This window comes from Heteronotia binoei, chromosome 2 (assembly GCF_032191835.1).
Source record: "Heteronotia binoei isolate CCM8104 ecotype False Entrance Well chromosome 2, APGP_CSIRO_Hbin_v1, whole genome shotgun sequence".
NCBI classification, from domain to species: Eukaryota; Metazoa; Chordata; class Lepidosauria; order Squamata; family Gekkonidae; genus Heteronotia; species Heteronotia binoei.
Genome location: NC_083224.1, coordinates 180,901,062 through 180,913,435, shown reverse-complemented (window position 1 = coordinate 180,913,435; position 12,374 = coordinate 180,901,062). Strand labels below are relative to the sequence as shown.

Genomic DNA, 12,374 nt, shown 5'->3' with positions numbered 1-12,374 from the left:
ACAAGAGCTATGGCTGACCCAAGACCATTCCAGCAGCTGCAAGCAGAGGAGTGGGGAATCAAACCCGTTTCTCCCAGATAAGAGTCCATGCATTTAACCACTACACCAAACCGGCTCTCATGGACACAAATATGAGCTAAAATGAGTTTGGAACTAAGGCCTTAACTAGATGGTGCTTGAGAGGGGAGCACAGTGGGAGGGCTTCTAGTGTCCTGACCCCACTGGTGGACCTCCTGCCACTGGTGGACCTCGAAACAGCCTTCCGACCTAGGCAGATCTTAAGTTCCCGTAGCGCCCTGCCCCCTTGTATCTCAGTACTGATGGCAGAGACAAATCCAGAAAACCAACCACACTGGAGTGGAAACTCAAACCACAGAGACGGAGGACTAGGTTTGACTTTTTTATTTAAAAAAAAAAAAACTATTCCAAAGTCCAAATGCAGCGGAACATGATCGGCACCATCCAAGATACCAAGTGACAAGATCCCGGAACGTTTGAACCCACTAGCGTTACCTCTGAAGGCAACTATGTTTGTTAGTCTGGGGTGGGGTGAGGTGGTCCTGGCAAGAAGCGGCAGGCATTTTCAAACACCAGGACGTACCTACAGGAATAGCACTGCTCTCTGTAAAAATGTACAACTTTTAGAAAGCCCTAAAAACATGTTATTTAAAATCTAAAAACCCATTTTGTTTTCTTCTCTATCAAAAGCCCCACTTCGGTTGCCATGCAAATCCTACTGGAAATTTTTAACGTGCTCGTTCCCCTTCCCGCCCCCTTCCCTGCCAAATCATCATCAATAACATGGTGAAAGTTGACCAGCCAACTCTTATCGAAAAACACAAATATATCTTCCTTGCCACAGCCGGCCGCACGCAGCCCTGCCTGAGACAGCCCAGTGGCTTCCATTTTAAATTAAAAGAAAAAAAATTAATACCTGTTTTAACTTACAAGCTTGTAAACGGATAACCCCTTGTCCTTAATGAGCCATCAAAGCCACCCCTGGAAACGAAAACAAAAAAACCTGCAGCTTTTCTCTCTCCCCCAAAAGCCTTTTCTCCTCATTCCGTAACTGAATCTTAAACAGCTAACAAGCACCTGCTGTAACCTCAGCCCTTCCCACAAATGGCTGATTTAGTGGAATTTTTTTTTGCTTTTAAAAAAACATTTAAATATAAAAATACTACTTCACTCTGTGTTAGAAACAGAAAAGTCATATGGCTTCCAGAAACAGATCAAAACGTTTGAGGACTTTTAATAATTCCGTAGGGATTTGTTTTTAAAACTTCAGGGTGAAAACCCTCCTGACAATCTGCCGTAAGGATTATCAGAGGTTCAGTTCCGGCAAAAAAGGGATCATCTTGGCCCAGGTACCCTGTATCCCATATATGATGCTATCAGAACAGCCTTCTGCCCTTGAAGAATCTTGATGGAGAACACAGGATATGCCTTGTGCCACCAGAGATGAAGGTCTGGTGTGAGTCCCACACAAATTCCTCAATGTCTGAACGCCACTGAAGCAAACAGTTAATGTACAGCAACATTTTTTGTGCATTTCTCACTGAATTCAGTAGTGCTCAGGAAAAGGGAGGCAGAGGCCTAGCCATAAATTTTCCTCAAAATTTCCATCCCAATTGGATCATTCCTGGAAGCCGCCAAACACTGTCAGGACGTACAAATGAATTAGATGAAATAGTGGTTAACGGGGGCATTTCCCCCCCCCCTCTAATGCCCACTCTTCCACTTCTCTGCCTCTTGAGCGACAGAATAAACACAGAAAGAGACTAAACTTCCCCTCCCTTCCCACAAGAAAAACAAAACCAGAACGAGTGTGTATGTGGAGGGGAGGGGGCACGCACATGGTTTTCTCATGCCCTCAGGATTAACATCTATAACAGCGAAAATACAGAAGGAGGAAGAGAATGGGTGCTTGTGGCGGGGGGCAAAGTTCACTTAGTTCTTGTACTCAAAGGGCTGATCCCCAGTTTCGTTGAGGAGGCAAGTGCGGACTAGTGCCTCGGTCACAGCGTAAGGATCACAGTTGGCGGAGGGTCGGCGGTCTTCAAAGTAACCCTTCTTCTCTTGGCCTACGCTCCTCGGAATGCGGATGCTGGCACCTCGGTTGGCTACCCCAGCAGAGAATTCATGGATGTTCGATGTCTCGTGGAAACCAGTCAGGCGCCTGGCATTATCCAGCCCCCCTTTGGGGTCATAAGCACGGATGTGGTACTGGTGGCGTTTGCCCAGCTTCTCAATGGCCTCTTCAATGTGCCTGTACAAGAGAGAAAAGGAGGCTGCTGAATCCTTGGGGAAGAAGAAGAAGATATTGGATTTATATCCCGCCCTCCACTCCGAAGAGTCTCAGAGCGGCTCACAATCTCCTTTACCTTCCTCCCCCACAACAGACACCCTGTGAGGTGGGTGAGGCTGGAGAGGGCTCTCACAGCAGCTGCCCTTTCAAGGACAACCCCTGCCAGAGCTATGGCTGACCCAAGGCCATGCCAGCAGGTGCAAGTGGAGGAGTGGGGAATCAAACCCGGTTCTCCCAGATAAGAGACCGCACACTTAACCACTACACCAAACTGGCTCTCCATGTTTCTCTTCATAACTAAGTACTGTAGAGCAGTGGTCCTCAACCTTTTTGGCCCTAGAGCCTGGCCCCAGGGCTGGCCCGCTGACCGTGGCCCCAGAACTGGCAGGGTGGAGGTACCCAATTCGGCCTCCCCGCATGGTGCCTTCTCCCCTCCCCATTTTCCTCCCCCATTTCCTCCTCTCTCCTTTCCCGCCCTCCCCCCACGCAGCTTCACCACCTCCTCCCCCCACCCCCATTTTCACCATTTTAAGGCCAGGGAAGGGGTCATGAAGCACCTCCCAGGCCGCCCCCCCCCCCACTGATCAGCTGATTGGTGGAGAAACTGCTGCAGCAGCGAACGACTCTTTCCCTTCCCCGGCCTTAAAATGGTAAAAATGGGGGGAGGAGGAGGCGCCGTTGGAGGGGGGCGGAGAGGCTGTGTGACCCGTTGCAAACAGGCCATGGCCCGGTATTGGTCCCCAGCCCAGGGGTTGGGAACCCCTGTTGTAGAGCAGAAGGACCAACTGAATTTTCTCAACACCAACACCTGTTGCCAGTAATGGGACCGTAAGCAGGGCTCTAGGTGAGTTTTAACATCATGCAGAACCATGGTTTAACTGTGTTTAGTGTGATCATCTGAAGGTAGGCCTCTTGATCATCAGTTATAGTGTCTGTTCAACAAGGACCTGAAAGCCATGGTTTGAAGTACATCGCAGTGTAAATAACTACGTTTCCTAGAGAGCCCAGGCCCAAGTTCAGCTGCAAAATTCCTGGAACGGTTTCTCTATTCTTCCCCCTTTGCTTCCTCCTGGCAACGCTTTCTGGGCTGGAAACGGCACTTACTTGAGGCCTCCGTCCTCTCTCATCAATTTGGTGCTGAAGTTAGTATGGCAACCCGCTCCGTTCCAGTTCCCGGGGATGGGCTTGGGGTCGAAAGACACGATGACGCCAAAGTCTTCACACACTCTGTGAAGGATGAATCGAGCGATCCAGAGGTGGTCACCCATCTCCACCCCTTCACAGGGACCCACCTGGAACTCCCACTACAATAGAAAAGAAACACAGATGTAGTTAGGACCAGAAACTGGGGTGGGGGAGAGACCTCTCTGCATGATGCTGTTCACACCTCCTGCTCCCTAATCTCTGAGCCTCTGAAGAACCCCTGAAGTTGAGAGACTGGCATGAACAGCCCAATTTCAGCTCAAGCGCCTACCTGCGCTGGCATCACTTCCGCGTTTGTGCCTCCGATGTTTATGCCCGCGTATAAGCAAGCCCTGTAATGGGCTTCCACAATGTCACGGCCGTAGGCTTTGTCTGAACCGACGCCACAATAGTACGGACCTGCAGAAGAAGACGATGACATTGGATTTATATCCTGCCCTCCAATCCGAATCTCAAAGTCTCAGAGCGGCTCACAATCTCCTTTATCTTCCGCCCCCCCAACAAACTCCCTGTGAGGTGGGTGGGGCTGAGAGGGCTCTCACAGCAGCTGCCAAAGCTACGGCTGACTCAAGGCCATTCCAGCAGGTGCAAGTGGAGGAGTGGGGAATCAAACCCGGTTCTCCCGGATAAGAGTCCACGCACTTAACCACTGCACCAAACTGAGGGGAAAGCAAGAGAAGTCTGTGGGTTTTCCATATCTTTTGCCAGCCTAGTTGGCAACTGAAAAGAGTGCTCCAGTTAGCACTACCAATAGCAAGAGCGGTCCAGCCCTTGTGCTTTAAGTAAGGCTTAGCTGAATTTGCACAAATGTTTGCAGCAATACTGCAGAACACCTCGACTTTTAGGATTCTGTTTCAGACCCTTTGTGAAAACATTAGCCTGTCATCTACATTGCTCCTTTTTACCTCTCTCTCTAATTACTACTTATTAACGATAATATGACAGGAGCCCTGTGGTGCAAGAGTGGTAAAAGCTGCAATACTGCAGTCCAAGCTCTGCTCATGACCTAAGTTCAATCCCATCAGAAACTGGGTTCAGGCAGCTGGCTCAAGGTCGACTCAGGGTGCGTTCCCACAACACTTAAATAATGCATTTTGCAACTGGATTTTTGCTATCCTTACATTGTAAAAATCCAGTTGCAAAACACATTATTTGGTGTAGTGTGGACCAAACTCTGCCTTCCACCCTTCTGAGGTCAGTAAAATGAGAACCCAGCTTGCTGGGGGTAAAGTGCAGATAACTGGGGAAGGCACCCGCAACAAAAAGTCTGACAAGAAAACGTCATGTGGCATCACCCCATAGGTTGGTAACAACTCAGTGCTTGCACAGGGGACCTTTAATGATAATACATAATAATTATTTTAAGCAATTCTGGTGTTGGGAGCTGGAATAAAAGTCTATGCATTTGAAGGGACTGTAATACGTTTGAAAATATTTCATCTCTAATACCAAAACTCCGTTAATTTGCAGTTCGAGTTTCTGTTCAATACCTGAAATGGTTTAACAGCTGTGGCTTCCACAGTTCCTTCTGCAGCACTCCTGGTAAAGTACACAGGGTTGGATCCACACTAAATTATTTCTACAGATTTCCTCCTTCCTACTGAAGATCTCCCTCAGGTCATTATTCAAGGTCTCCCAAATCCCAGAGCAACATATGGTGAAGAACAGTTGGAAGGGGGAAGCAGGAAATGTGTTCTACTGGATCAGATTTAGTCTGGATCAGTGTTCCCTCTAAGCTGAGTTAGTGTGAGCCAGCTCACGGTTTTTTAGCTTCTGGCTCACACATTTTTGTCTTCGCTCGGGAAAGACGGCCCCAGAGCAAACTAATTTATGCAGTCGCTCATAACTTTAATGCCAGTCGCTCACAAAGTAGAATTTTTGCTCACAAGACCCCACAGCTTAGAGGGAGTATTGGTCTGGATCCAACCCTATGTCTAGCTTTCAGCCACATGGTTACGTAGATTGTGTGGTTATGTACAGCCAGGGCTTTTTTTGTGGTAGGAACTCTTTTACATATTAGGCTACACCCCCCAATGTAGCCAAATCCTCCATGAGCTTACAAGGCTCTTCTTACAGGACCTACTGTAAGCTCTTGGAGGACTGGCTACATCAGGGGTGTGTGGCCCAATATGCAAAGGAGTTCCTACTACAAAAAAACAAAGCCCTGTGTACAACACTGGCAATGCTTTTGGTTGTGCGTCACCAACAAGCCCTAACCATTTGGGTGAAGGATGCTGATGTTACCGAGAGCAGCACAGGAGTAGCAGTACTGTTTGAGGCCTTGGGTGACCACCATCTTTAGCTTCCAAAATCTTATTGGCCTCTTTCCCTTGAAATGTTTCTACTCTTTATCACAGACAAGACATCTCCTTCTATTTGGTCACATAAGAACATAAGACAAGCCATGCTGGATCAGGCCAATGGTCCATCCAGTCCAACACTCTTGTGTCACACAGTGGCCAAAACCCCCCCAGGTGCCATCAGGAGGTCCACCAGTGGGGCCAGGAGATCCACCAGTGGATCACATCAAAGGTTTACCTAGCTCTGCACTGCAGACTTTGACTGTTACTGAACTTCCCAGCCCTGCTACTGAATAGCCCGTTTTTGGAGACAACAGGGAATTTTGTATAAGCGAAGCATAAGGAGTCCCTGCCCTGGCAGTGCCATTCCAGTGGCAGGCTGTCCTTTGCCGTTGTATATTTAAGACCGTATAAGTACTTCCCTCTTGGAGGCTTACCTTGCGGTCCAGGAAAGCCATTGGAAGGCCAACCAAACGGATGTCCATCTGTTCCGAGAAGGGTATATTCTTGCTCCATCCCAAACCAAGGGTTTTGGGTAGACACCATGTCCATAATCTTGCTACAGGTATGCCTTATATTTGTTTCTGAAGAAAGCAAAAGTCAAGGGACTGTTATTATTCATGCAGCAATGCCGGTGTATGTAGCCTTTGAGCACAAGCAGATAAAAAGAGTGGTCCCCATGACTCACCTGGATAAACTTGGTCTCTAATCTCTATAAAGCAGAGGCAAAGATGCTGTAAGAGGCATTTAAGCAAGTACATATTTGTGGTGTGGTCAGTGGGGAGGGAGACATGGGTGCACATAAGTGCACTGAAGTTCATGGGTTTTGAAGGGTGCAGCTCTGCTTCAGACGGCAGTGTAGATTATCTTTACAGTGTAGAATATCTAATAGTTTTTCCTAACTGATCCCCCGCCAGTCATTCTATATTTTCCTGTTGTTGTTTTTAAAAACATGTTAGGGGTATGCGTCCGCGCATGCTTGTGCGCACCTGGAAATCATGTTGACTTCTGGTGACTGATCCCTATTGGGGGCCTGGAGGATATTCAGGGAGGTGGCTGAATAGAGCCTGCCCCTGCCCTCCCAACTGCTGGTATTCCAAGGAGGTCTCCCATCCAGGGCTTTTTTTTGGTAGCAGGAACTCCTTTGCAGATTAGGTCACACTCCCCTGATGTAGCCCAATCCTCCTGGAGCTTACAGTGGGTCCTGTATGAAGATCCCTGTAAGCTCCTGGAGGATTGGCTACATCAGGGGAGTGTAGCCAAATATGCAAAGGAGCTCCTGCTACATAAAAAGCCCTGCTCCCATCCATTTGAGTACTTTCCAGAGTTGACCTTGCTTAGCTTGCAAGATCTGACAAGATCGGGCTTGCCTGGGCTGTCCAGGTCAGGGCACTCGATAATTTCTTTACATGTCAGGAATGCAGATTGGTTGCCCAAGGCCATTCAGCAAGACTGTGGCTAAGAAAACCCAAGAAATTTCACCTTGGCAACAGTGTGGTCAGCATGGCTCCCACAGGCTTTGAGATGCTGATGAATTATTCTCGCAACATTCTTGAGTAAGATTAAGAGGGAAGAAGAAAGGGCAAGTTCGGCGTGGCCCATGCCAACAAGCGATGCATGTGACCATCGGATCAACTAATATGTATCAGCTTATTGGAAATGAATGTCTTGTGGGTTGGAATTGGCTTCAGATGATGTCGGCTTTGCTGCCAACTGCTTGCCCTGCCAGTGAACTTCCAAAGACATCTGGTTGGCTAATACAAAAAAATGGACAAGATGGATCTTTGGTCTGATCTGGAACGGCATTTCTTGCATTCTTATTTTGCCCCCATATTTTGATTTCATCTGATCAAAGGCTTCCTGTTGCCTTCATATTAATTCAACTATCTCTAGTCACTGCACTTGGCTGCAAGCCTGGATCAGAAATGTTGATCTGTTTTCTTGGTGCATAATATGGGCGGCTTCCAATTACTTAAGTGGGGTCATTCACTTTGGAAGTCCCTGAAAGACTGATGAATAGACATTTACCATACAACGTACCATTGTATGCACGGGGTTTCCTGGTTAACCAGAAATCTATACAGCCGTGCCAATTTGATGGGAAGAACTTTACTCACACCTGATCCAAAAATATGGGGAAACAAGGGGATGATAATATCCAGTGGCATACAACATAGTTAATGTGGTTTGCTGAATGGTTACAAGCATATGGTATGTATCAGCTCTCTTTTTAATCCATTTCTATTGCTTGAAGACAGAGGTGCCCTGACCTGGATGGACTAGGCTAGTTCAGTCTTATCAGATTTCAGAAGCTTAACAGGGTTGACCCTAGTCGGTACTTGGATGGGAGACCACCAAGGAATTCCAGGGCTGCGACGCAGAGACAAGCAATGGCAAACCACCTCTGTTTGTATCTTGCCTTGAAAACTCTGTTGGGAGGGGTCACCATACGTTGGCTGCAACTTGACAGCAGTTTCCATGACCAACAGAGGCACAGGGGTTTCTGTAGGCCAGTTCTACATGCCTGCTCCTTTAAGGGGGTTTGTTCTGTCTACTTATTCCTGAACCTCATTGAAATGATCAAGAGAAACCCTGTCTTTTCTCAAGCTGTCCTTGTCCTTCCTGACTACTTCCCTCTCTAGAAGTCAGCAAAGCAGCAACCACACTTCCTTTTTATAAATCAGGTTATGAATAAGGGAGTAACAGCTTTTCCTTTTTTTCTCTCGGGAGAACTCTTCCTAAGCAAAGACTATCGATGTCTCTTCTGCCATATGGAGAGCTTACAGCCGAAGCCTCATGAGGTTCGCTCATTCTGCATAACTCCAAGAGCTTCTCACGCTACAGTTAAACCGTTCCTCTCACTGTAGAGCAGGGGTGGCCAAACTTGTTTAACGTAAGAGCCACACTGAATAAACATCAGATGTTTGAGAGCTACAAGGGAGGGAGGGAGGGAGGGAGGGAGGGAGGAAGGAAGGAAGGAAGGAAGGAAGGAAGGAAGGAAGGAAGGAAGGAAGGAAGGAAGGAAGGAAGGAAGGAAGGAAGGAAGGAAGGAAGGAAAATAGAAAGGGAACGGAGGAGAGGTGGAAAGAAAGCAACTTTAACTTTAAATGCATTCTCCAAGCTGCCAGCTTGCTTGACGTGAAGAAGTGATTAAAAGAGAGAAATGCTTTCTCCAAGAAGGCTGACCGATGCGGTGGTGGAGGCTTCAAGAGCCATACAATATGTGTGGGAGAGCCACATGTGGCTCCCAAGCCACAGTTTGGCCACCCCTGCTGTAGACTATGGGATGAAGAAAAGTGGGGTTGGACCATACCTGCAGGATTGCGGTTGTACTTAAAGACTTCACAGAGCACCAGCTTGTTGGGGTCTTTGCGGAAAGGGTCACGGAACATAGCAGACGGCACAAGGTACATGTCACTGTTGGAACCCTCAGCCTGGAAAGTGCTGGAGCCGTCGAAATTCCACTCTGGTAAATCTGGAAACAGAAGGACACAGCCTTAGGAAAAAGACTCGAACCACATTTTGGGAAAGAAATCTGTGAATTGTTTATGCTATTGTAAGGATTCCTGCTACTATTTAAGAAACACTAATCCTACAAGGGAAATATACAACAGAAGAGAAAATTGTATCCAACAGACTCTTGTGATTTTCATTCATTAGTACTATGCACAGTTATTCCAGTCTAACCCTTTTGATTTCAGTGGGCTTTGACTCTAAAGGACTGTAGTCTTCTGCTTGAATGTAATTCTTGAGGAAGCTTTTTTTTTTGGGGGGGGGGGAATGTTTCCTATTTTAATTTGACCCCCGCCTCCAAAGACTACGGCATTGACAAAATCCATCTTTGGTAATTGTGTAGAAAACAGCTTCACTGGATTTCCGTCTTACAGCAGACACGCTGAACATAGCAAAGGCCCAGATGCTTCCCTATTCACACTGCAGCAGCTGAAACAGCCAACTGTTGAAGTCCCAAAATGAAAGGAAACTACGAAGCCCACTGTTCCTATAGGTTCTCACTGTTGACCAGCCCATGCGCACCTCTAGGATGCCCTCCTGCAATGGCAACACCCCCCACCCATAAGCTGTTACCACTGATTCACATCTAATGAAACCATACAGCAGTCTCTGCCCTGCAGGGGCAAAACTAGAATTCTCAAGACTTAATGTTTCAAAAAATGCAAGTTTCTAGTCTTCATTGTTGTAGACAAACCAGCTTGAAAACACTGCACAAACGGCTTGCAAACTTTCTGGAGTGTAGCTTCTCTGCCTCTCTGCACCCTTCTGTTGGGTTTCCTCGGTCGTGCATTTTCCGTATCTTTCCTCTACCAAAAAATGTCACCTTGTAATGGAACAGTGGCTTCTGATTTTTTTTTAATATGCAATTCAAGCATCTGTAAGGTATCCAGCAGTACTGGGTTCAAGCAATGTTTGTGTGCTGCGAACCTTTCATTACTGTGCCAGATATGTCTGTGTTCGTACTCAATAAGCACATCCAACGTTAGGACAGGGCAAGAGGAAAGAATGTAAGGACCTTTGAAGTGGCATTAAACTGGTTAATCCTCCCAAGCCAGCTTTAGCCCTTTCATATGGTCAAGATGGAGAAAGCCGTGCCAGCCGCTCATTCTCTTCAGAATGACAACAAAGCACTCGACTCAATGATCCTAATTGGTCATACGGGCTAGATTGGTTTCATAACTGTTTCCGGCCAGTTCCGTAGCAACGTGAAGAAATCCTAAAGCTATTTAAATGTGTTGGGATGGTTGTTTTTGTTTGGAGCAGTGCACAAAAAAAATGTTTTAAAATAGCCAGCTCTTTAAACATGCAGCAAATTCATGGCTGGCTTTTCTCTCCTTCTCTTGCCACCTAATCCTAGGATGGAGAAGGAATGGTCAGATACCATGGTGCTGATGCAGTAAACAAGAAGAGTTGCTCTAAAGACAGACTGGCCTGCCTTGCGATAAACCCATCCTTCCAGGCTCCCAAGATCTACACTCCCTCACATCATACAGAAGATTTTTTTTTGGCACTGTCTCTACACTGTTTAAGAGCCCCGTGGCGCAGAATGTTAAAGCTGCAGTACTGCAGTCCTAAGCTCTGCTCACGACTTGAGTTCGATTCCCGGTGGAAGCGGGGTTTTCAGGTAGCTGGCTCCAGTTTCACTCAGCCTTCTATCCATCTGAGGTCGGTAAAATGAGTACCCAGCTTGTTGGGGGGTGTGTGGAGTGTAAATGACTGGGGAAGGCAATGGCAAACCACCCTGTAAAAAGTCTGCCGTGAAAACGTTGTGAAAGCAACATCACCCCAGAGTCAGAAACGACTGGTGCTTTCACAGGGAACCTTTCCTTTCTACACTGTTTGTGAGTCAGTGAACAGGGGTGATCTAATAGCAGAACAGGGGTGGTCTAATAGCATTGCCACCTTTTGAAATAAAAAAACCCCAAGACTTATAGTGTTTTGCAAACCAACAGATTAATTGAACTAGAACTTTTTATTTTTGTGTGTGCATGTGAGAGAGCACCTGGAAGTCATGGCGACCTCTGATGACTGACCCTGACTGGAGGCCTGGAGGATATTCAGAGTGGCGATTGAATAAAGCCTGCCCCTGCCTCCTGGCTCTAGTATTCCAAGGAAGTTTCCATAGGCCAACAGGTACAAATTTCTTCTTTAAAAAAACCCTCTCATCAGTCTTCTGATTTCCCATATAGTTCAGACTGAGGGATGCTTCATTTTAGTACTAAGAACGTACCACTTTAGGGAATGTCCCCATTTTTTTCTGGCCAACCAAGGTGCAGAGTAAGGCAGAAACTGAATTTTCCACCACTAAGAACCCTCCGTGAATCTGCAACTCAGCAATTGGATTTTTGACTGTCTTTTACCTAACGGAAAATGCCAAATTCAAATGAAAAGTGTTGCCCGTCATTTATGCAATGCAAACAATGGTTACCATTTGCTTGGTAGTTCTTGGCCAGGAAACATGGCAAGTGACACCACAGAGCCAGAAGAAGAGACTTAATATCGCTTAGTAAGCCAGACAGCGCTTGCAGTCTAGGTAAAGGTGAATTCTTGCCCTCCTGAGATGGGGTATTCGCTTACCTTGGACATTCTTGGGCTCACGTTCCAGCGTCCTGGTTTTACATCTCAAGAACTCGCCAGTCCCATCAATCCATATGTACATGGCTTGCACTTTTTCTCCTTGGGGCAGTTTCATATACATTTGTTTTACAGCTTTGCTGAGGTGAGAGCTCGCCGAGGTGGCCATGGCTGGAGAAGCTGTCACAGAAAGCCTGTAAAGTGGTGGGGAAAGGAGCAGGGAAATGGAATGCCGTGTTTGAAAGCCATTCTTGCCACCCACCATGTGGGGGAGGGATACTGTCGCTTTCTCGTCTACTATCCAGAATATGGCCAAACAGTTTACCAAGCAACTTTATATACCTTATTGGAGTTCATGAGCAAAGTCTTCAAATCACCATTAACCCCAGTGAAAACTACAGAATGACTTCTGCTTACTGGAAGCCAGGCTGTGCGTAAGCAACTGGGACATAAAAAGGCTCGTACGCTGGAAGGCA

The 12,374-nt window shown here is 46.9% G+C and overlaps 1 protein-coding gene across 1 annotated transcript; it reads right to left on the bottom strand.

Annotated features, from left to right (window-relative positions):
- Window positions 1-387: 387 nt before the first annotated feature.
- Window positions 388-12,142, bottom strand: GLUL (glutamate-ammonia ligase). Its single transcript, XM_060232602.1, has 6 exons — window positions 11,902-12,142; window positions 9,125-9,286; window positions 6,249-6,395; window positions 3,783-3,910; window positions 3,413-3,612; window positions 388-2,269 (listed from the first exon to the last, which is right to left on the bottom strand). Exons 1-6 carry the CDS (start codon window positions 12,065-12,067, stop codon window positions 1,951-1,953), a joined length of 1,122 nt encoding a protein of 373 aa, XP_060088585.1. The 5' UTR covers window positions 12,068-12,142; the 3' UTR covers window positions 388-1,950.
- Window positions 12,143-12,374: the final 232 nt, after the last annotated feature.